The 24,425-nt window shown below is 47.5% G+C and overlaps 1 protein-coding gene across 4 annotated transcripts in view; it reads right to left on the bottom strand.

Moving 5' to 3' along the window:
* The window catches only part of LOC111850812 (sodium/potassium/calcium exchanger 3), a 103,757-nt gene that overhangs the window by 12,384 nt on the left and 66,948 nt on the right, over window positions 1-24,425 (bottom strand). For all 4 annotated transcript variants that reach the window (XM_023825110.1, XM_023825108.2, XM_023825112.2 and 1 more), the window contains 5 exons: window positions 15,344-15,420; window positions 9,739-9,813; window positions 8,875-8,959; window positions 8,476-8,579; window positions 5,162-5,236 (listed from right to left, as the gene is read on the bottom strand). In XM_023825110.1, the coding sequence (XP_023680878.1) occupies window positions 5,162-5,236; window positions 8,476-8,579; window positions 8,875-8,959; window positions 9,739-9,813; window positions 15,344-15,420 (416 nt within the window). The remainder of the gene's footprint in view (window positions 1-5,161; window positions 5,237-8,475; window positions 8,580-8,874; window positions 8,960-9,738; window positions 9,814-15,343; window positions 15,421-24,425) is intronic.

Here is a 24,425-nt window from a genome sequence, read left to right as displayed (position 1 = left end):
CAGTGTATGACTATTTAGCTTCTGCACTGAAGGTATTCCTGAAGATCTGTTTTTTGACACCCTTATAAGGGGTTGACTGTGCAGTAGTACCAAGCTGCCACTAGGGGGCAGAGGTGCACCAGAACTTGTGAATAGCAACAACTGGAACCAGTTGGGCTTAACCTACATAAAAGGAAAGAGACAGAATAATGATTTCACACAGCCCTGTAGACTGCTTTATCGCTGATCTGGAGTCGGGCATAATTCTGTTGTCAAATACCCTAATCAATTTCAGCAGTGTGATGGAGCAGTGTGATCCCAGACTTGGCAGAATAGTTATATTGACATTGGGCCCCAAAGCAAAGCCCTTAACACCCCCAGAAACTGCTCCAGGGGCCCCAGATTAATGGCCTGACCCTGCGCTTGGACGCCAAGCTTTGCCTTTACATAGTATTGTGGAGTAACTAGTTACATGTAAAGGTGTTATGTAAATAAATGACAAAATATGTAATTGTAGTCTGTTACAGTTCCTGAGAAAACAAGATGTAATTAAGTTACAGTTGCTAATTAAAATATTAGTGATTACAAAGGGGTTACATCCCAAAATATTCTTTTAGGTAATAAGCTTATATGTATAATATAACATTTATTTGTCATTTTGCATCTTTATACTGTTCATAAATGCTTTCTTTGGCATATTTCCAGACAATGCAGGTCAGCAAAGCTGCTAGAAATGCTCAGCTTTACTGCGCAGTTTAAAACATTTGGGGAAAAGTAATCAAAAAGTATTCAGATGTAATAAGTTACTTTGATGAAGTAATCAAAATTGTTACATCACTTATTACATGTTTAACCAGGTAACAATCAGATAATCAATAGCCTATTTAATTTAGTAATCTAATAACCATCTTAATACATGTAAGTGTTTGTATGTTTCGGTCAGAGTAAGACGGGATATGCAAAGAGAAATACCTGTATGTAAACAAATGCCACATAACATATCATTTAATTACTGAGATGTAATCTACAGTGATCACACATGTTCTTCTGGAATTATAAGGCAATATTTAATCTACGATCAGTCTGATGTGTTTTTATTTCAGTGATTGCAAACTGGATTCTCTGCCTCAATGCTGTGCAGTGTTGTGTGCATAGGATCCTGTCATTTGGCCCACGGACAAAGCCAAATGCCCCCCCTCTCACACACCTGCCTCAAGATACAGAACCTGCACAGCATCTGTGCTGGATTAGTGCGGGGGCCAAGCAGGAGTCAGCCCCCAGTAACATGCAGAAAGCTGCCCCCCCCCACCCCCAGGTGACCTCATCTGTGTAGCAAACCCCACCGCAGCTACAGGGACACTTACGACAGCAATTACTGTCAAAATGATAGCAGCGACAATAAAAATAATTACAGGACAAGAACTAAGAGTTATCTGTTCTCGATTGCAAAAATCAGATCGAATCCAGGAAGAGCATTTGCCGGAGACTGCCTATGTTAAACCACTCAGCATGACCCCATAAGTATGACATAAGGAGCAACACCGAAGCAGCTTTTCCATTCCCACCTTCTTTATTTACCTGCTTCTGGAAGTTTCTCTTTGTGACATCACCTGCTTCGGTTGATCGTTCAGAAAGCGCTCTCCGAATGTCATTCATTACTGGGCACTAATTTCACTTTGGGCACAGCTGATGCCATGAAGCCTTTCGTTGGCGTCCCTGAAGTGTTTGAGGTTTGGGAAGTTCCTCATGCACCTGGGACCACACAGCACTTCCAGTACGTACTGCTAGGGGGGGGTCTTTAGGCCAAGTCCCCCCATGGTCACACAAGGGTGGGAACATAAGTGATCTGTGATCGTTTTCTCGATATTCACTCTGGAGGATTATTGTATATATATCCATTTTCCAAACACTCATCCACTGCAGTGTCACGGTGCATTATTTAATATGTGTTTGTCAGAACGTCTTGGTTCACATCCAGGGAAACTTGGAGAGGGAGAGCTGCTATATTAAACTGTTCTGATGCTATCGTGAAAAGAATGAAGGTTTTCTGCGCTGGTGTTTACAGCTCGGCTAAACAAATGACCATGTAGGGCATGTTACGGGTAAAACATGTGTCCCCGCATGAAGAAATCCCGACTGAACAAGCCAAGTCAAAGCAGGCCCATCTGACCCAGTGTATGTAAAACTCACATCAACATTTTCTTGTCATGGGTCATTTCAACATTTATATCTGAAGTTTCAAAAGGATATTGATCATACTTATATACTGTTTTTCGATTTACAAATTATTCCCTTTAAGGCACATATCCATCCATCCATCCATCCATCCATCCATCCATCCAAACCTGCTTGCCCTGTTCAGGGCTGTGGGGGTCTGGACCCCCACCCATCTCAGAGCGCACCTCAGCATTTCTTGGACAGTGGGGAGGGAGGGCAGACTGGAGTATTTGGAGGAAACCCCACAACGACACGGGGAGAACATGCAAACTCCACACACATAGAGGCACTGCAGAGACTCAAACGCTGGTCCCAGAGGTATGAGATGACTGGGCTGACCACTGTGCTGCCATGCTACCTAAACATATTATTACCAATTAAAGAACTCATTTAAAAGATAAGAAGTTTTCTTTTTGGTTATATATGAGCAAATACCTCTATTTTTCTATAAGGCAATGGAAAAAAATGCTTAATCATTTATGATAACTGCAGCAAACCCGTTCATTTATGTTTACCTCCATTAATTAGCTATTTTCACGCTTCCACACTCTATCCCTGGGACTCTATCCACACTCTATCCCTCAAACATAATATGTAGATGTGTTTCTGTGGCTCTTCTTGTCTTGAGGGTCCCATAAAAGAGCATAACCTGTGATCCTTACACCTCGAACAGGACTCCTGCAGGCGTTTTATGGGCTCAGGATTTGATGACAGAACCCGCCACTGAACCAGTCATCTGCACCAAAATCCCACGGGGTGACCAATCAGAACTGGCCGCCAAATCCCCCGGACACACTGTCGGGACTTTCTGTACGGGATGCCTTTGCCAGGGCTGATTAAAGGGGCTGATTTAGTGAACGGGTGGCAGGCCCTTATGCGTCCGCTCTGCTGATTCGCCGGCCTGAAGAGGCCTCGCATGAGCATCCCGGCCGGCCCTTCAGTAATCAGGGAGGCAGCACGGCACAGTTGGCATACAACCCAGTAAACAGCAGACATCACTGCACTAGGTGCTGACTCTCTCTGCCACCGATGGCACCGATATATTTAACTTGACAAATCATAAATCATAAAATAAAAAGCTTCCCTTAACACAGTCAATACACTTAACTGTATCACTTGTAAACAGACTGCAAAGGACAGCTTTCCACTTTCTTAACATAATGATGGCAAAAATCAAGATGGATGTCATCCACCAATGAATCTCGAAATGCTAATGTAATGCTAAGATAATGTAATGCAAAGCTAATGTGATGCTAAGCTAATGTAATGCTAAGCTAGTGTTTCAAATATATATCCTCTTTTGCTATTTTGAATTCTTCTAACCACCTTTGCTGCTGGAGCTAAACATGACATGCAGTTGCTTATAAAAATGTAATTAATCACACAACATACGAGCACATTAGATGCCATATTGTCATGTGATTTTTTTCAATGAGAAGATTACAATCAGCCACCAGCTACTTTCCCTTGTTACAGCGTTAAAGGATACAGGGCTCTGTACATGTTATATGTCTGAATTGGCAGCCTCTTAAGCAAGGTTTGGCACCTATCCCAATACACAGGGCAGAGATATACACATACAGTACTGTGCAAAAGTTTTAGCCAGTCAAAGAAAATGTTTAAAGCATAGAATTAAACAGCATAGAAAATGTGCATTTTCTCAGAAATAAAAATCACTTTAGAACATATATAAATAGTGCAGTGACACAATAAAAATGAATAAGAATTTCTTCTGTTCTCCAAAACGGTACAGATATCTCGTTGGATGGCTGAACACCACCTTGGATAGATGAACACCACCTTGGATAGATGAACACCACCTTGGATGGCTAAACACCCCCTTGGATAGATGAACACCACCTTGGATAGATGAACACCACATTGGATAGATGAACACCACCTTGGATGGCTAAACACCACCTTGGATAGATGAACACCACCTTGGATAGATGAACACCACCTTGGATAGATGAACACCACATTGGATAGATGAACACCACCTTGGATGGCTGAAAACCACCTTGGATAGATGAACACCGCTTTGGTTCCCAAACCTCTCCTCAGGGGCACCTCAGCCATTGCATTGTTAAGTTTCAACCAACAGCTCAGTTAATTAATTACTGTAATCAGTAAAGTAACTAGATGGAGTATTGGTTAGCCAAACATGGTGTGTTAGCGGTCGAGTCAACAAATGCATGGGTGTTTTAGATGGTTGCTGCAAATACTGCGGTGACTTTAGGAGAGGTTTCGTAACTCTTAAGCTGACACACTTTAACAGACATAATATCACAATTTTACACCAATATCAGGATCATTTAAACATCAATTCCTTTGACTGCCTGAGATGTTTGAAGAGCACTGTACACACTCATAAACTATGGGCAATTTTGACATGCGACCTTGTACTGGATAAAGGGCTGAAAAATGGATGGATGGATGGATGGATGGAGGATGGGAAGGGGGGGATATTCCCAGCTGGTGAAGCAGTGATGGGATGACAGAAAAATGCACCCTGAGCCTCTTCAGGTGAACTTTACAGCGGCAGCTCTACCTTCAGCTCTTTGCCCATGTGCGTCATTAGCACTCTGCACTGACACATAAACACCAACGTGTGGATACAGTCTAGGTCTACTGACAGTGACAGGACAGTGGATTTAATTTTGGTTATTGAATTGCAAAATAAGCCCATTGAACAGCACATTGCAACTGTAACTCATTCAAGTCAAGGGAATGAGCTTCCAACTTACGCAAGTTCAGTTATATGTCATACAGAGGTGTTTCCCAGATTAGCTCCAGGTGTTTGAAAGGGCAACAGATTTTAAATGCCTCAGGTTCTAAAGAAGATAGGATCTAGTGTGTCCGAGGGACGCAGGGCAGGTCCGAAGGGCAAGTAAACAAGGGAGGGACACGCAGACGGAGAGCGGAGACGGCGGGGGGAGAGAGGAGGTGTCAGAGTGAGACTCACCGCGATGAGAGCTGCCACGGACAGCGTGTAGAAGGCAGAGTCCCTCATCAGCGTCCACTTGGAGAGCCGCACGGCCTGGCGGGGGCCAAGGAGAGGTCACAAGGTCTTAAGAGGCCATCTTATCCTCCACCCAAGGCTTCTAATGGTGTTTGGCCTGCATTTCACTTATAATTTAAAAGGTGGATGGGCAGACCAAGGGGGGCATATTTTATAATAGGGGTTCCCCATAGGCTAAACTGCTAAAATGTAGCCTCCCAAAAATGTTATGAAACATCAACATCGACTTTATGATTCTGTGTAAAGACACGGGGCCTTTGCAATAGGCTGTCCTGTAGTTCTGGTCATTCTTGGCAAAGCGAAAGACTAAACAACAGTAAAAACCAGTAACCCCACCATATGACACAGGAAGGTAAAAACAGGCTCTCTCTGAACTAATGGGTACAAATTCTACCTGCAAGAATCCCCATTAAAACCTGGAGATCTGACATCCCACCTGGCCCAGGTAGCTGTCAAACTCTAGGCCAGACTCAAAGTGCTACTTTTGACTGTTAACGAGGCCCTTAGCAGGCTTACTGAAGCGTGCCTCAGTAGGCCCGTAATCCCTCTGTAACCTTTGGGGCATCTCCAATGAGAAAACTCAGCCTGTTTCCAATCTGAACCCGACACAGGCATGCTGGAGTTTGGGCCGGCGTCGATCCTCCGGAGCATTTATGAAGGTAACTTCTGTTATCAGCTATAAGCGATGTTGAGTCGCTGCGTAAGACGGAGCATTAGCATCTGCGCTTTTGATTAGCATTAGTGGCTGGCTGTGCCCCTGCCAATCAAAGCACTTAATAACTAAAGAGAGCTACATTTCCATGGCCCCCCAGTTCTGCTTACCCAGCACAGGGCAAAATACTACGCCACGCTGTCGCTTATTTGCCGCTGAGATTACAGCGTGCTGCACTTAATAGAGTCTTAAAATTTCCACTTACATGGGCCTCTGCTCTAATCCCACCTAATCTCTCTCTCTGGCCCATGCCCCCCCCCCCCCCCCCACACCCCCACCGTGGCATTTCCACCAGGCGCCAGATAGCAGCATTCTGTCCAGCATCTGCTGACAGCTGGAATTCCAATCACTCTCGTTTCCTTGGAAACCATCACTGTCTCACCGGCAGTCGGTCTGCATCCAAACAAGCGGGTCCGAAGTTTCTGCTGGTCTGCGCAGCCTTGGCTGGTGTACACCCCCCCCCCCCCCCCCAAATGTATGACAACTCAAAATCTGTATGCCGGTCGACCGAATATCCGTTAAATATCAAGATATTGGCAATGCTCTGATGTGTCAGTCTCGACTGATATTGCCAGCCAATATTTAACTTTAATAATATTAAAAGTTACCACCTAATGACACAACTACTAAAATAACGAAGATGATCGCGTAGGACAGTTACCTCATTCCGCCAAGTTTCACTGCTGCCCCCCCACCCAGATTGGACAGTCATGGGCAAGAAACCCCCTTTTTCTCCCCTATTGGCCCTGACAAGCAGGTCACCTCCCTCCACCCCCCCCCCCCCCCTCATCACAGCCCCCTCCTCGTTCCCCCTGTCCATCATCCTCCTACACCCCAGACCGCGGAGCTCAGTGGGGGTGCCTTTAAATCCCTTCTGCTTTTAATTTCACGCAATCACTTCTGTGTCGCAATCTAGGAAGTGCTCCGCACAAATTACCCTCTGAATGCCGTCTGATTGTTTATAATTGCCGGGGTGATATTTATACAGCACGCTGAAGCCACTCGGGAGCGTGGTGTCGGAGCGCCGTCCCATTGGAGAGACAGATTTGGGCTCGGTGCGAGCGCAGTGACACTACCATGGCCCTAAACCTCCCCTAAGTTCCCACTTTCCTCACTCTCAGTTCCCCTGTTATGCAAAGCCTCCTCTGCATTTATGTGACCCGCATTATTATTAATACAACAATAGTGGCCCTTTATGGCTCTTAAATAAATCATAAAGAAACCCTAATAGTATTAGAGCAGTTTAATATACTTCTGGCAGGCCCTCAATCCTTACATAATGTGTAATCTGTATTCAATTACTACTTTGAATCCATTTTGGTCAGCTTATCGTTGACTCTTTGCATATGGAGTACAGCCTGAGGGATGCCATCTGAGTTATCTTATTTATTCAGAGGCTTAGCCTTTCGTATACAGCGCGAGGATCCCGAGACCCGAGGCCGGTGCAAGCCAGGCGCAGGGAATAAACCAGAACGAAGTAATAATCCAGTGAGGCAGCGTACCCTGGGAAGATGGAGAGATGCTGAAAATGCTCATGGGAGTTTTATATACACAAAAATGTTCTGAGCGCAGAAATAAAAATGGTTGGTTCAGAGTTCAGTCAGATTGTATAGGAGGTGGGTCCAAACAACTGGAGGAGGTGGAACAAACCAATCAGATGTCTTAGTCCCGCCTCTTCTAGTTGCTTGGGCCCTCCTCCTCTACAATCTGATTAGTTATCTCTCTGAACCAATCAGTTTTCTTTCTGTCCTTAGAAAATTTTGTTGTAAGTAAAACTACCACGAGCACCGAAAACACCTGCGTCGATGTTGAGGTTGCGGGGATGCGGGTCACAGCAGCCAGACCAGAAAGGACACACCAGTGTGTGTGATCCATAAAGAGAACCAGGAATCATGGATCTAACCCCACTAATCCTACCCCAGATCAGGGAATTTACCAGGCTGGTTCATTGGGTTTGTTTGCTGGCCATCCCACTGTATGCAACCTGCATCTTGGTGGGGATCAGTACACTGAGTTAGGTGCTGCAGGCTAAGTATTAGGACCAAAGTCATCTAATTGGTGCCTGTCTGATCTGACACATGGATTTCGGGAGGGATTTCATAAAATTTGTCCCAGGCAGTATGGGAAGTGTGTCTGTATCAAACCTCCAAATGCCACAATACACGATAGAATTCAAACAGGGAGACAAAATAAAGATGGAAAGAAAGAAGCTATTAAGTTTCGTAAACCAGATTGGCTTTAAGGCAGCAATAACAAAGATGCTATGACCTCACCTCAAGGGAATCCTTTTGTCAAGTTGACCTGTCAAGCCCTGCAGCATCCAAAGTCTAGTTTTGGCGGTTGGGTCTAGGCTCTGATGAGCAAGCAATTTCGAGGGAGGGAGGAGCCACGATACATCTGACACATCTCTGAGAGAGGTCTCCAATGCCTCCCGTCCGATGCCTCCGGTGAAGAGTGGAGCTACATTCCTCCTACTCCCACTTGGCAATGAATGCAAGGCTTTAGCATGACTCTATAAGCCTGATGCCAAAGATGGCTGTCTTACCTGGCCTGCAAAGATGCCACACACCCCAATGATGCAGAGGACGTTGAAGACTGCTGAGCCCACGATGGTTCCCACGCCAACGTCACCCTTGGTGATGAAAACACCTGCGGGGTGGACATCAAAGAGGGTTCAAAACCTTGCTGTACACGTGATGTTCTCCCACATCTACAAGAGCAGGACAGCAGACACTTTGTACGGTTTTGGTAAATAAAATTCTTAGCTTAAAGTGTATGATTTACTATGTGGCTGCTTTCTTAAATTATCCTACAAAGCTGTGAAGAGGTTCAATGTTCTGTAAGCATCATCTTCATGCCGTATCAGCCTCTGGGAGCGAAGTTAGCTGTGTCTCGTCGGCATGCTAACGTCGCTAATGCTAAAGTAGCAGTGGAAGATTGTCACCGATGACGGAGGTGAAGAGCTCGGGGGCGGAGCTGCCGGCGGCCATAAAGGTAGCCCCCGCCACATCCTCGCTGAGCTGCAGGCGCTGTGGGTGGAGATGGGGGAAGAGTATCAGAGCAGCCCTGCGGGGTCTCGGTGCTACGCTACGCAGCTGCTAGCACCGCTAACCGAAATGGATGTCTCTCCAAACGTGTGAGAAGATGGCTGCACTGCAATGAACCCTCACGACACCCAGCTCCAATCCAGACCACCACTTGTGCATGCTGCTTTCCCCCCCACTCTCAGCTGTTAATTAATTCAAGTTGATTGAGCCATTGCTTTAATTAATCCACGATTCCAAACACATTAAACCGACCGAATTTCATTAGTCGACGGCCAGCAATAATTTTTCATCCGCGTTAAAACAATTTGCCGTCAGCTGAGCAGTGACCTACCTGCCATAATGGTGAAATTATGTTTGCGCAAAATAAATCAACTCAAAAATTAATATAGATCGATCCATCTTTGGCTACTTAATTGTTCGTGGGCTGGGAATGATTGTGTGATCACTGATTAAGTGGAGGAATGAACATCCGTCTATCTATGTCTTTTCAGTGGAGAAACAAAGTCCCCGGACTCCGTAACGAGCTTGCTGACAGCTGGTGGCTAATTGAAGTGCAGACAGCTGTTCGCTGTAGATTAGCTGTTCCAATGGCACTAGTTCTCCCAGCATGCAACACTTTCCTTTAGCATGGTGATTAAGCAGTCCTACCACAACTGACGACCAGGTAGCAGCAGACCGTGAGCCAATCAGCCCCCACTTTTGCTCCCCCCCCCCCCACTTTGTTAAGCCGCAGTGAGGTGCCAGCTCAGGGTTCAATTTACCTCGCTGATCTTCTCCAGGGAGGGAACGAAGTAGTCATCGCAGACCAGGGCCAGGGCGTAGAACATGTACATGGCCTGGGGACAGGGAGAGCAGCATAAGTGAGCAGCGCACATGGGAAAAGGCATTATGGGTAAGGGGTACATTAGCAAGCGTGAAACATGACAGGCTCGTGGAGGTGGGGGTGGAGCCTATGTTAGGATGAGATAACGGTCCACTGCAGGGAATGTATGCTTTTATACCATCCATCCATCCATTTTCTGCACCCACGTGTCAGGTTCATGGGGGGTCCGGAGCCTATCCTGGAAGCTATGGGCACAAGGTAGGCAATAACCCAGGATGGGGTGCCAACCAATCTCAGGGCACACACGCCATACCCATCTACTGGGAGTTTGACAGCTCCAGTTCACCTTAGAGGGTTTTATGGACCATGGGGGTGAAACCTTCACAGCACAGGGAGGGGGAGGGATTCAACCCCCACCCAGAAGGTGTGAGATGATCTGCAATCTGCAATTATACAAAATGTTTTTTTATATATAAAATCACACACACACACACACACACACACAGGTTTGTCATTATATCTTTGTGAGGAATCTCCATTCATTTCTATGGGGAAAACTCTAATCACAACATGATGACCTTAACCCCTACGCAGTCCTAATGTTGATCATAAGCAACCATAATAGGAGACTTTTGGCATTTATACTTTTTTGATTGCATTCACAGATCTTCGTGGGGACCTGAAAAATGGAATGTCAAAATAACGGGTTTTAATTACATTGTGGGGGACATGTGGTCCGAGGTCTTGACTCTCTCAGGTCATATAAGGTCCATGGTCATCTTTCAAAAGAGTATGTGGGGTACCCTGATGTCCTGGATAAAATTGCCCACTGTAGTCCTATCAAATCTGGCCTCCTAATCATCCCCTATATCTAACTGGTGATTTATATATATTACCACACACACACACACACACACACAATATATATATAAAGCCAAATAATACAAGTTTCCTTTATAACAAGGAAAGAGTATGTAACAGTGCATGTCTGACATTTTATTAACTGGACTAGGCTGTCCTTTAACCTTAAATGTACTAGTTAACTGTTTCATCCCATGAAACAGAGCAGTATTTAATGTCCCTTGTAGAAAAGAATGCCTTGGATTTTCTCTGCTGTTATAACTGTTGAAGGAAGTTACTTTGATGAATCAAAGATATGATTCAAGCATTTTCTTGCTAATAAAGGTACTGAAATGGTGGACATACTGTAAATGTATTTGTTAAAGAATATTGAGTGTATTTCTGGTAAATATTAAGTGAGTAACATGCAAAAGTAGAAAATCTCAGTGTGTGCAAAAAGCTTATGCTGGTACCAGTAAGCCCAGTATGAAACAATGTGCACTGGTACCAAACTGTCAGACCATCTGTATGTACAGGAGTCTGAGAGGACCGGTCATGTGACCAGCGTAAAAAATTCAGGCGAGTGTTTTTGTTGTCAGTCTGTGCATTGGCTCTTTGAATTGCAGTTCTATTTGCAGTGTGACGTTACAGTCAAGCCCAGGCAGAGCAACAGATGGCCCCGGGGCCAGGGTGCAAACGTGTAGGGCCCGCAAGCAAGAGCCTTTAGTCATGTTAGTTCGCCCCTAACTGGGACCCCTCCCTGCCACAGGAGGGGATGAGTGGCCACAGCCGTCATTCAGAAACCCCCCCCAACCGGCTAATGTGGCATAAGTCACCATGACCATCTGCTCTGACAGACATTCAGCAATGGCGAGCGGGAAGGAGCAGACTGAGCACGCTCAGAACATCACATGGCCTGACGCTCGCGAGGAGGTCGGGCTGCACTCTGAGCGCCTCCTGCAGTGACCTACGTCGGCCATCAGTAGGCGCACTGGCACTGCCGAGCTCGCTGGTCGCTTTGCTCCAGCACCCGGGCTCCAGCGGGACCCCAGAAACCACCCAGCTGCTCGGTGCCACATTTCATGTTTCTGAAATACGGCGTCCAAAGCGTGGCGTTTACATAACAAAATGCGTCGCCGTGCCGACCAGAGGAGGGCCTGGTGCACAACAAATGCGGCTGCCTGTCCCTATTAAACAGCCTGCAGAACAAGGTCGGCTTTGAGCCCGGAGAGGAGCGGGACCCAATGAGATAGTGGGATATATCCTTGACCACCTCTAACAGACGACGTGATTGGATCAGGCGTTAGAGGGGCGTATGCTTTCTTTTACAACTTGTGTCCCTGCATTCAGGAAATTAGTTTAGACATAATAAAAAAGTAAATATCATGTATTGTTATTCTGTTGCTTGGCAGACTGAGTAATTTGGACGGGCTTTGTTACATAGTGCTGGTACACTCCTAGGGATCCTCACAGCCCTGCAGGCCCTCGTAATGTCCTGGGGCGGCTGCAGGCTGCAGGCAGGCCTGTCATTCATGCCGTATTATATTATGCTGAAGTTCACGCACGCCAAGCTCTTCCATTAATGCTAGCGGAAAATGCAGTCACCTAACTACAGGCACTAAAGCACTGCGGCACTTCGCTGAAATGCACTAAACCCTGCCATACGTTTGTCTGCTTGCATTATCGGGATTCCAGAAAGTTTTCCCCAAATTGTTACCAGCGTCGCTGAATTCTCCCTGGCAGCGCCGAGTCCTAATTCTCTGACGTCGGTCAAGGTTTCATTCCCTTTCGAATCTTTTTTTATGAAACTTTATTTGCCATCTGCACAAGTACAGGTAGATTTGAATGCTTCTTTTCACATATCCCATCTTGGTCTCCATTTATGAGACACACACACACACACACACACAGAGCTGGGAGCAAACCTTGGGGTCCCTGCACAGAGTCAGGACATTCATTCAGTGCCGCTGGAGCATTTTGTGAGGTTAAGGGTCTCGCCCAAGCGCCTAACATACATGTGACTGTTTAGCTGAGGATTAGATTCAAACCGGCAACCTTCTGATCAGAGGCAAAAAGTCAAAGCAGTGACCCACACACCACCCACAAAGGGAGTCAACCAGGAGGTCAGAGGTTTTGTACCAGATCCCCCCAAACCTCACACCCCCCGACCTGATGCCACATAATGGCTGCCCCATGACTCTATTTCAGCACTTCAGGAAAAAAATTTACTGAAAATGGAAACAATAAAAAAAAAAACAACCACTGACAAGGTTTTTGCTGTTTTGTTGTTGAGTGGGTGTGTGCTGCTCTTTCCTCCTTCCTGTCAGGGGGGGGTCCTGTCTGCCTCTGTCTGCCTCGGTCTGCCTCTGTCTGCCTCTGTCTGCACAGCAGCGCCCCCTACATCCCACCTTGCCGACTCCACATGCCGCCCCCTGCTTAACCACGAAGCTCCGCAGCTGTTTCCTTAGCGACGGTTACCAGCAAACTATGTTTTCTTTACCCTATTAAATTATTTTTATCCTACTGAAAATATAAAACTGTCGAACCCTGCAGAAATTTTACTTGAAATTTCATGATGCATGGAACTAAAATACTGACACTGGGTATAATCCAAAGGCACTTTAAAATTACAGTTTTTTAACCTATTAAACAGTTTAGAACTTAACAATGGAGCTAATCAGACTGGAAATATTACATCCTGCACGAATTATGCATATTTGGGTTACAGGCTACATTATTTTTACACTCTTTCTCCTTGAGCTACTTTTTCTATGAGGACCTAAGTATCTGAAGATGAGTACCTCAGCTACCAGTTCTCTTTGCAGGAGCCACATGAGATATTCATTTATTAATATTATAAGGAAATATTCACATATATAAAGCCAAGCCAATACTGCACAACCTCTTTGTTACACACATTGTAATGCACTCAGGGTCTGCCTGGCACATGTCACGCCATAATCCTTCCGTGGCAGAACCTTCCCCAGTTCCACCACTGCAGTCAGTACACTGGGGGTCTCCAACTCCAGTCCCGGAGAGTTACTGTGCAGTAGGTTTTCTATCATACCCGGCTTCTGAGGAGCCACAGCTGTTCTCAGGTAAATACCAGGAGCAGGTGTGGGTCATCAGAAGGCAGGTAGGATAGAAAACCTACTGGATAGTAGCTCTCCAGGACCGGAGTTGGAGACTCCTGAAGCACACATATGCAGATTGCACTTTAACTTCCATCCATTTTCTGAAACCATTTGTCCTGTTCAGTCGCAGGAGATCTGGAGCCTGTGGGCGTAAAGGCAGGGAACAGCCCAGGATGGGGCGCCAACCCATCGCAGGGCACACAAGCGCCACACACAATTTGGTAACTCCAATTAACCACACCATGTTCTGGTACTGGGGCGGGGGGAACTAGAGTACCTGGGGGAAACCCCAGGACGACACGGGGAGAACATGCAAACTCCACACACACATGGAGGCATGGCAGAGACTCGAACCCTGGTCCCAGAGGCGTTTCTACTTGCAGATTGCTTGTGTATAATCTATTTATGTTTTTTATTTATGTCTTGCATATCTGTTACCTTGTATATCTCTTTCTGCTGACACTTGGCCCTTGGTGACCAATCAAGATTCTGATTCTAATTCTGATCTCAGCATACGGATCTCTGATTTTCCTGTGGTAAAACATTCACATACGCCTGCATTTCCTGGAGCTTATCCAATGTCAGTCACCATGAGGAGCATCACGTCTGATAAATACAGACGCTCGTGAAGGAGCTGTTGTTTAACAGGTCATTTGCAGAATTAGCAATAGCAGGAACTGAAAACGTGAAATGATGCCACGATGAGTTTGTCATCATTAGGTGTCATCTAGCTGCTGCCCATGCAGATGGCATTTCTCCAGAAATGTTCTGTCTCCCATCTGGATCTCCAAGCAGCCCAAAGTCATGCTCCAGATGAGTTTAGACCAGTGTTTCTCAGCTTGGCCCTCTGGGTTCCCCAGCCAGTCACAGACACGTACCCATGTAATAAAATTTATTTGCTACTGATCAGACAGTTAGGAAAATTACGATTCTGAGCTCTCAGCCAATTCTGCATCTGTCCCCCCGTTTGGTGAAATGTAACTAGGGGGAACCCCCAACCCTGGTCACTAAAAACATTTTAGAAGAAACCAAACAATGAAGAACAAACCAAACAATGAAAAACAAACCAAACAATGAAGAACAAACCAAACAATGAAGAACAAACCAAACAATTTAGAACAAACCAAACAATGAAGAACAAACCAAACAATGAAGAACAAACCAAACAATGAAGGACAAACCAAACAATGAAGAACAAACCAAACAATGAAGGATAAACCAAACAATGAAGAACAAACCAAACAATGAAGGACAAACCAAACAATGAAGGACAAACCAAACAATGAAGAACAAACCAAACAATGAAGAACACTGAATACCTGCTACTGTTGTGCTGGGAATGTGGGCTGTCTGGGGAGCCCTGAGGACAGGGCTGAGAAACACCGGTTTAGACAAACCAAAGCACTTTATAATGCAGACAGTAAGATACTTCTCTGCTATTAGTTTCCCTCTCGGACTGCTGGCTGCACCGTCTCTGTGCCCGGAAGCCTCTATGGGGTCGTCCTTCTCATGGCCGCCCTGTGGGGGACATGCATGAACGGAGAGAGGTGGGAGGGAAGGAAGACTCACACCCAGGACGTGCAATGCCACGGCTCCCTCTGTGCGCTCCTTGTGCGAGAAGAGGTCTGTGGGGAACTCGTGCAGGGCTGCGGGGAGCAATGGAAGACAGAGCATGTCAGAGTGGCAACAGGAAAGAGGTCACATGTCCAGCTTCCTCTGTTCCGCTTATGCAACAGTTACAATGATTACAATTATGATCTGCTTGGAGGACATTTCTGTTCTTAGAAATTTTCATAAATTGACATGTTTTTTATTCATTTAAACAGATTATTCAGGCGAATCACATTAAGGGCTGGAAACTCCCTGAGTTTTAACCTGCAGCTTTTGCGTTGACGGTCTAATTACTTAACTTCATCTGCGCACCTGCCGTTTCAGGTTTAATTAGCTGGACTCCACTCGTTCCAGTAAGAACCCAATTTAATTATGGCTACAGCGATCCAGAGGGGGCCTGTAAGTGAAGGCAGGCTATTGCAGAACTGCACTATGGGAGAACTGGGGAACTACCAGTATAGGCCCTGGTTTGATAATCTGGTGATAATGTCTTCCACATTTAAGGTAAAAAATGACTACAGGAAAAAATGACCGTGGAATAAACTCAGTGTGAGACCTACTATTATTTAATGTGATAACGTTCATTGGTGAATGAAGCGTGTGATTGTTTAAGGCCCGACACATCTTCAGATGGGAAGGAGAACCAGGATTATTACTGAATCATCGACCTGTGAATGCCACATTATTGCAGAGTAACCGAGGAGTGAAGCTGGGGAGTGTAACTGGGTAGAGTAACTGGGGAGAGTATGTAAGCACTGCCAAGCAACATCAGAGCATCCTCATTTCCTAAGGAGAAAGTCTTGCAGCCACAAAGTCTTCATTTCACTCTACAAGCCGCAATAGCACCCAGCGTAGTGTGTAGTCACAGCGACAGAGATGCACTGATGCTCGAGGCAAAGACGGCAAGCGGGAGCAGATGGATGAAGCAGGACCTCTGTCAGAAGATGCCGCATCAATCTGCTGGACATGTATCTGAGTCGCAGTGAAAATGTAGGCGAGTACATGCAAGGTTTGTATGCCTGCAGGACACAGTGCTCGAGGAAAATGACGAGGTGAGAAGGGACACAGGGCATGTGTCCTCGCGGTGGCCTGAGTGTAACCGTGTGAGTGAGTGCGGGCAGGGAGGCCACTAGTGAGGTCACACAGCACCCCGGGTCTGGCGAGCGGTCAGTGCTTATCAGGCAGGCCACGGAAAAAGGAGGACAGCAACAAGAAAGAAACTAGAGCGACCTAGTAAGGATGGGGGGTATGGACCGCAGAGTGTTGAGGGTGGGGTCAGGACTGCAGTGCGGGGGGGGGGGGGGGGGGGCGGTCTGGACCACCCTGTGTGGGAGGGGTGATGGACCAAAGTGCAGGGGTTGGTGTCTGTACTTCAGTGCAGGGGGGTCTCTACTGCAGTGCAGGGATGGGGGGTTTGGACTGCAGTGGGGAGGAGGTCTGGACCTTAGTGTAGGGGAGGTCTGGACTGTAGTGCATGGGTGGGGGGTCTAGACCACAGTGGGGAGGGGGCCTGGATCTCAATGTAGGGGAGGTCTAGATTGCAGTGTGGGGGTGGGAGTGTCTGGAGCACAGTGCCAAGGGGGTTTGGACTCAAGTGTAAGGGGATTTGGGGGTTCTGGACCATAGTGTAGTGGGGTTTGGACCAAAGGTTTTGGGCTTCTGGACTACATTGCAGGGGTGGTGGACCAGTTGGAACTTAAATGAACCCAAAGGAGAAAGGGAAGCATGGTTACGCTGAGTCTGAAGGAGCAACACTGAGAAGTCAATGGACTAGAGAGAGGACCATCACCCTCTAGGCTCGTCAAAAGTTCCCCCCACAACAGGGGCTGGTCAGGGGGCATACCCATGTCCATCCTGATCAGGGAAGCCTCAGCGAGGGCCGAGTCCATGTCCAACCTGATCAGAAGAGTCTCGGCGAGGGCCGAGCCCAAGTCCATCCTGATCAGGAGAGTCTCGGCGAGGGCCGAGCCCATGTCCATCCTGATCAGGAGAGTCTCGGCGAGGGCCGAGCCCATGTCCAACCTGATCAGGAGAGTCTCGGCGAGGGCCGAGCCCAAGTCCATCCTGGTCAGGAGAGTCTCGGCGAGGGCCGAGCCCATGTCCATCCTGATCAGGAGAGTCTCGGCGAGGGCCGAGCCCATGTCCATCCTGATCAGGAGAGTCTCGGCGAGGGCCGAGCCCAAGTCCATCCTGATCAGGAGAGTCTCGGCGAGGGCCGAGCCCAAGTCCATCCTGATCAGGAGAGTCTCGGCGAGGGCCGAGCCCATGTCCATCCTGATCAGAAGAGACTCGGCGAGGGCCGAGCCCATGTCCATCCTGATCAGAAGAGACTCGGCGAGGGCCGAGCCCATGTCCAACCTGATCAGGAGAGTCTCGGCGAGGGCCGAGCCCATGTCCAACCTGATCAGGAGAGTCTCGGCGAGGGCCGAGCCCATGTCCAACCTGATCAGGAGAGTCTCGGCGAGGGCCGAGCCCATGTCCAACCTGATCAGGAGAGACTCGGCGAGGGCCGAGCCCATGTCCAACCTGATCAGGAGAGTCTCGGCGAGGGCCGAGCCCATGTCCAACCTGATCAGGAGAGTCTCGGCGAGGGCCGAGCCCATGTCCAACCTGATCAGGAGAGTCTCGGCGAGGGCCGAGCCCAAGTCCAACCTGATCAGGAGAGTCTCGGCGAGGGCCGAGCCCATGTCCAACCTGATCAGGAGAGTCTCGGCGAGGGCCGAGCCCAAGTCCAACCTAATCAGGGGCTTTGAACTGGATGCCAGCTCTGTACCTGTCGGTTTCAGACAGGAACAGAAAACACAGACCTAGAGCCTTTGATCCGGCAACAGAAGCAGCGTTTCACTCTCTATCCTTTCGCTAACTGTTACTAACTCGTAGCTTCTGGCTAATGTGAGGATCCCCCCCCCCCCCCGAGAAGTTTTTTAAGTGCCCCCTGCAGCTCAGCTCTCCTGCCGCCATTTCTGAGGAACCGCGCTGTTCATTCTTTGAGTGGCTTTGATTCACATCAGTTTAACCCCCATGGCAAACGAGAAAACTGCAGCAGCGATTTAGCTGCACGACCCGGCCAATTAGAAAGCCTACGATGACAACAACAACAACAACAAATGAGGGAAGCCCCAGTGGTGGGTTAAAGGGCCAGCTGAAGCTAACAAGCTGCTTGAACATGGAGGGTCACCAGCAGCAGTTTAGGGTTCCTGTTAGCATGGAGCAGCATGCAATATGTCACTGTCCTTATCTGGGAGCCCTCACATAGTTATGCTGCTGGCTTGGTCCGAATAAACAAGTAGACAACTAATTAGCAGCTGAGTCTGACATACATAGTGGGGCGGAGCATAATGTGTACAGTGGGAGGTCCCACCAGTGAGCATGCATCTGATTGGCCAGAGCAGAGATGTACTTCCTGAACTACTACTGCTGACGTAGGTGGTAGTGGTGGTGGGGTGACCTAACTAGGGGGCACTGGGGGTTCAGAGGGGGGGCTATTGAAGTACCCTTGTACCATATCAGTTCAAAATAAAGTTGGCGTACCATGATAAGACATTGATGTCCTAAGGCATTGATGTTCATGGCCTTACCTAGAGAGAGAGATATCTAGAGATAGCAAGGACATCGGCAGAGAGAACATTGTGATACCTGTGTTAAAATAACTGTATCCGGCAAGTCCGGGCCACCTGTGCACTGCTGGGCAGTCAAGGAGAGTGTGGGGATGTCTCATATGGTGAGAACTTCACACCAGTACTTATGTGGATCAGAACCGTCTCCAAGTCGGTCACCGTATGCCCCACACATGTGAAACATTAATACGCAGGTAAGTCTTATTCAATATATTAATTATAACTGTTTGGTCCACGTGATAGGAGCTGTGTAGTACAGGCCCAAAAATGAGCCCTGTAAACAGGCGTGGCTACAAACGGATCAGATCCAATTTAGCCAATCATTAGTGATTTAATAAAACCATCTTGGTCCCCCCCCTCCGGTGCCCACCCAACATCCCCAAATGCCCCCCTCCCCCAGGGGAGTAACAGCACTGCTTGTAAACCCAGAATCTGGGTGCGTTTGATATTCCTGGCCTGTGTGTGTGTCCGCCAAAGCATCTCATTCATGTTGATCCCAGTGACACGGAACACGGAATTCTCATGGCGATTAAAAAAAAGGGAAAAGCTATTCTTAGACAGCGCAGGAGTGACGTTCCGGGCTGGCAGCCTCGGTGCCTTTCAGACTCACAAACGAGCCTTGCTCTCATTACAGCGCTGTACGAGCAGGGGGAGGGGGGTACAAGGCACGCCCCCTCCCATCCTGATCGCCCAAACCCAGCTATTAATAAGTAACACTTAACTCAGCCTGCTTCGTCCTGTTATAATTGTGGAAAGACATGTTTGCTGCACTACTTCTGCACTTTTATTTGACTCCCGATATCTTTGTAGACCCCCGTCTCAGGCAGGCACCACCTCCCACACTGCATGTGTGAGACCGCCCACTCCTTACGCGCACCCCCCCCCCCCACTGCGAGTCGCTCAGGCACAGCGCGGCTGGGATCCCCAGGCCCATTAAACCCTCCCCAGTGGAGAGACGGTAATTATTCCCTGCCGCCACAGGACTCCCGCTCACAATCAGCTGGATGCACGGTTCGGCGTGAAACCTGCAGTCCGCAGGTCCGGGAACGGCTGCTGCTACTCGGCCCACAATTGGGATGAACTCTGTCCCTGGCTCTGCCTTGAGAACACTTTATAAGTTAAAGTCAATGCCAGCTTTTATTATTTGCTGTTGCTTAGTTAAACTTTTAATGAGAATTTACGCATGACTGCTGTTTATTCTTCTACAGGTGTAATCAGTAAACTGGGTGGACTGGGGACAATTCTTGAATCGAATCTGGTATCTATTTATTCGTTAACCTGTTTACTTTTAGCATGACATATTTCATTAGCATCAGAGTTTGCTGCGAGGAGCCTTTAGCTAGCAGGACCCAGGCACGTTTAGCTGCGGTTCTCTGCGTGGTAAACGTCCGTTCAGCAACTGCAGGGTTGCCAGCTCTCACGCGTCTGGCTTGACACTCACACTTTCAGCCTCTCACGCTCACGCTAGAAATCTTACATCAAATCTAAATTTTTTCATTATAAGCCTAACATTAGCTACATCAAAAGCATTGTGGTACTCTGCACACCCTACAGACTATTTACCAGGTAATAAAACTCTTACATATACACTCACCTAAAGGATTATTAGGAACACCATACTAATACGGTGTTTGACCCCCTTTCGCCTTCAGAACTGCCTTAATTCTACGTGGCATTGATTCAACAAGGTGCTGAAAGCATTCTTTAGAAAAGTTAGCCCATATTGATAGGATAGCATCTTGCAGTTGATGGAGATTTGTGGGATGCACATCCAGGGCACGAAGCTCCCGTTCCACCACATCCCAAAGATGCTCTATTGGGTTGAGATCTGGTGACTGTGGGGGCCATTTTAGTACAGTGAACTCATTGTCATGTTCAAGAAACCAATTTGAAATGATTCGAGCTTTGTGACATGGTGCATTATCCTGCTGGAAGTAGCCATCAGAGGATGGGTACATGGTGGTCATAAAGGGATGGACATGGTCAGAAACAATGCTCAGGTAGGCCGTGGCATTTAAACGATGCCCAATTGGCACTAAGGGGCCTAAAGTGTGCCAAGAAAACATCCCCCACACCATTACACCACCACCACCAGCCTGCACAGTGGTAACAAGGCATCATGGATCCATGTTCTCATTCTGTTTACGCCAAATTCTGACTGTACCATTTGAATGTCTCAACAGAAATCGAGGCTCATCAGACCAGGCAACATTTTTCCAGTCTTCAACTGTCCAATTTTGGTGAGCTCGTGCAAATTGTAGCCTCTTTTTTCTATTTGTAGTGGAGATGAGTGGTACCTGGTGGGGTCTTCTGCTGTTGTAGCCCATCCGCCTCAAGGTTGTGCGTGTTGTGGCTTCACAAATGCTTTGCTGCATACCTCGGTTGTAACGAGTGGTTATTTCAGTCAAAGTTGCTCTTCTATCAACTTGAATCAGTCGGCCCATTCTCCTCTGACCTCTAGCATCAACAAGGCATTTTCACCCACAGGACTGCCACATACTGGATGTTTTTCCCTTTGCACACCATTCTTTGTAAACCCTAGAAATGGTTGTGCGTGAAAATCCCAGTAACTGAGCAGATTGTGAAATACTCAGACCAGCCCGTCTGGCACCAACAACCATGCCACGCTCAAAATTGCTTAAATCACCTTTCTTTCCCATTATGACATTCAGTTTGGAGTTCAGGAGATTGTCTTGACCAGGACCACACCCCTAAATGCATTGAAGCAACTGCCATGTGATTGGTTGATTAGATAATTGCATTAATGAGAAATTGAACAGGTGTTCCTAATAATCCTTTAGGTGAGTGTATATGTATATATGTAAATACATGTAGGCTACAGACTTGCCTCGAATTGAAAATCTCACTCCAGCCAGCTGACCTTAAGTGGCAACCCTGCAACTAATCCTACTCAACTATTGTCCCTGGTCTTCCCTACTGTGTTTAAGGGACTTGAACCCACAACCTTCAAGACCTTATCTCTATTACATCTCAGTAATATACAAAATACACCTTACATCCAGATAAAGAGCTGACCCTTCACTTGACCGCTGTGTTCTTTATCAGGCTCTTTTCCCAGGTGACAATGTAGCCCCCCCATCCCCTCCTTCACAGCGGGAAATGCTTTGAAATCTGACACAGAACCCCTGTGTACTGTCACCCTCTGAATCTATCCATGGAACTGTCATCCTCTGATCAGTGCTAAGCCTCGCACCCAGCTTCCTCCCATCAGAGGGGCCTCTTCCTCTGCCGTCCTGTAAACCTCAACCCCCCCCCTCCTATGATGTGGAGGAAACCTTTGGTGGGAAACGAGGCTGCAGATCAGCCAGGTGCTGAACCTTCTCTGTCTGAGATGCAAAGCAGAGGCACTTCCTGCCCCCCAGCCAATCACCTTGCAAGGAATGGAGCACAGGAAGAAGGGAGATGGGGTATCAGGGGTTGGGCCAATGGGGCACCAGGGGGCAGGACACCAGGGGGCGGGACACCAGGGGGCGGGGCAGACAGAGCACCAGGGGATGGGTCACCAGGGGGCGGGGCAGACAGGACACCAGGGGGCGGGGCGACAGGGGTCAGGTCACCAGGGGGCGGGTCAAGACAAAGTTCAGTTGTTGCAGTTTAATGTCCCAGCAGAGTCCCTGTTATACTCCAGGTAAACACCTGAGTCTAAATGAGTAAAAACTGTAAGTTTATATGGATGAAATTATCAGCTTCACAGCTAAATGTGCTCATTATTCTAACCACACAGGCTGGTGTCAAGAGCTTCCAGCCCAGGCTGCGTAGGAATATTTAATAAAAAAATACTTATGTGTTGAAGTTTATCTTTATCTTTAGCTTTATCTCTTCTATGAAGGCTGAATTAATTAAAATCATTATGCTGTAATTTCTTTAGAAATATTATTTGAAAGGCATGGTCCACTTATAGCACAGTCCATTTTTTCAGAGAACCCTGACAATTCCTGGAAAACACAAAATCTGTACAGATTATCTGTTTACACAGAGAGAAGTCAGACGGTAATTTATCCCTCAGTGAGATAAGGGAGTTTCTGGCATAGCAAAGACGAGCTGACGCACAGGACAACGTCTATTGCTAAGTTATACACATACCTGTACATGTATCGCTTGCGAACATGCAGTGATGCTATCACAGCGATAGTGTGCAGTGCCCAGTGTTAAGACGCACAGCGGGTGTCATGTGACTGCAGTGTCGGGAGATCGCACTCGCACCCTAAGGCATCAGGCCATAGCGACGTGTCGGAATCCTCACGCAACCCCAGTGACAAGACCGCCCCACACGGCGCCGAAGCAGCGGCCGCTTCAGCTCAGATTGTCCTCCGTGAACCTTGAAAGCTGGCAGGCATTGCAGACAGGGATGCTTTACACGGACAGAGGCAGGCGTGAAGGGGGAGAGGTGCAAATACCCCAGCTGACATGGGGTGGGTCAATAGACAGATAGATTTCAATTTCTCTTTTTTAGACTAGCATCCCATCCAGGTTGTGGTGCTTCCTGGGACTTGCAGGTTCACTGCGACCCTTCATTGGAAAATAGATGAATGGATGGATGGGTGGGTGATAGATGGATGGATGATGCATGGATGGAGAGACGGGTGAATGATGGATGGATGGATGGATGATAGATGGATGGATAGATGGGTGGATGATGGATGGATGGATGATGGATGTTGTGGAAATTTCTCTTATTCTCTTTCTGCGAGCTGGATGGTGGGGTGACGGCTGGGTGTGGCAGAGTGTGCAGGAGGGATGGTGGAGCGGGAGGGGATGGTGGAGGTTGGGTGGCTGACCTTGTGAGGGCTTACGGGGAGGGTGAGGCACTGAATCAGGGCCCCGGCCCCATGAGCTGACGCTGAGGGATTAGACTGGAGCAGCTGTGTTCTGCGTCCTGTGTTCCATGTACCGCAGCATGCATGAGAGAACACTAACACCAGGGCGTCCTAAGTCCCTTACGTAAGGATGCACTGATCAGGCTCCAGGGACGTGAAAATACTTTTGTTAAAGGTACAAAAAGCTGTAGGAGGGAAACACTAACTTCCTAAGAAGAATCCCCCTTTTAAACTTACAATTTGTGTCTTAAATTATTAAGTTCATTAGATGCCCACCAAAGCCAAGTACAAAGTGATAAAAACCTGTTTCCAGCTTAAACGATCTGTGCAGATGATCTCTAACTCTGAGGACCAAGAAATTGCAGGTGAAAGCTCTGATCGCAGTACTATTTTAATGGACATGAACTTTCAAGGGCACCAGGCAGGCATCTGCACCCCTGCATCAGGCTGATGCTTCTTCCCAAACACTTTCACAGCAGTATCACATGACATCCCTCATCAAGAGACAAAGGGACAACAGCTTGCAGGGTACATCCTGTCTGGACACTTAGAAAGGTGAGGGCCAACTGTGAGGGCCAACTGTGA

Source organism: Paramormyrops kingsleyae, chromosome 20 (genome assembly GCF_048594095.1).
Source record: "Paramormyrops kingsleyae isolate MSU_618 chromosome 20, PKINGS_0.4, whole genome shotgun sequence".
In the NCBI taxonomy this organism is placed as follows: Eukaryota; Metazoa; Chordata; class Actinopteri; order Osteoglossiformes; family Mormyridae; genus Paramormyrops; species Paramormyrops kingsleyae.
Note: the sequence above shows the minus strand (reverse complement) of the source record. Positions and strands in the feature narration are given on the sequence as shown.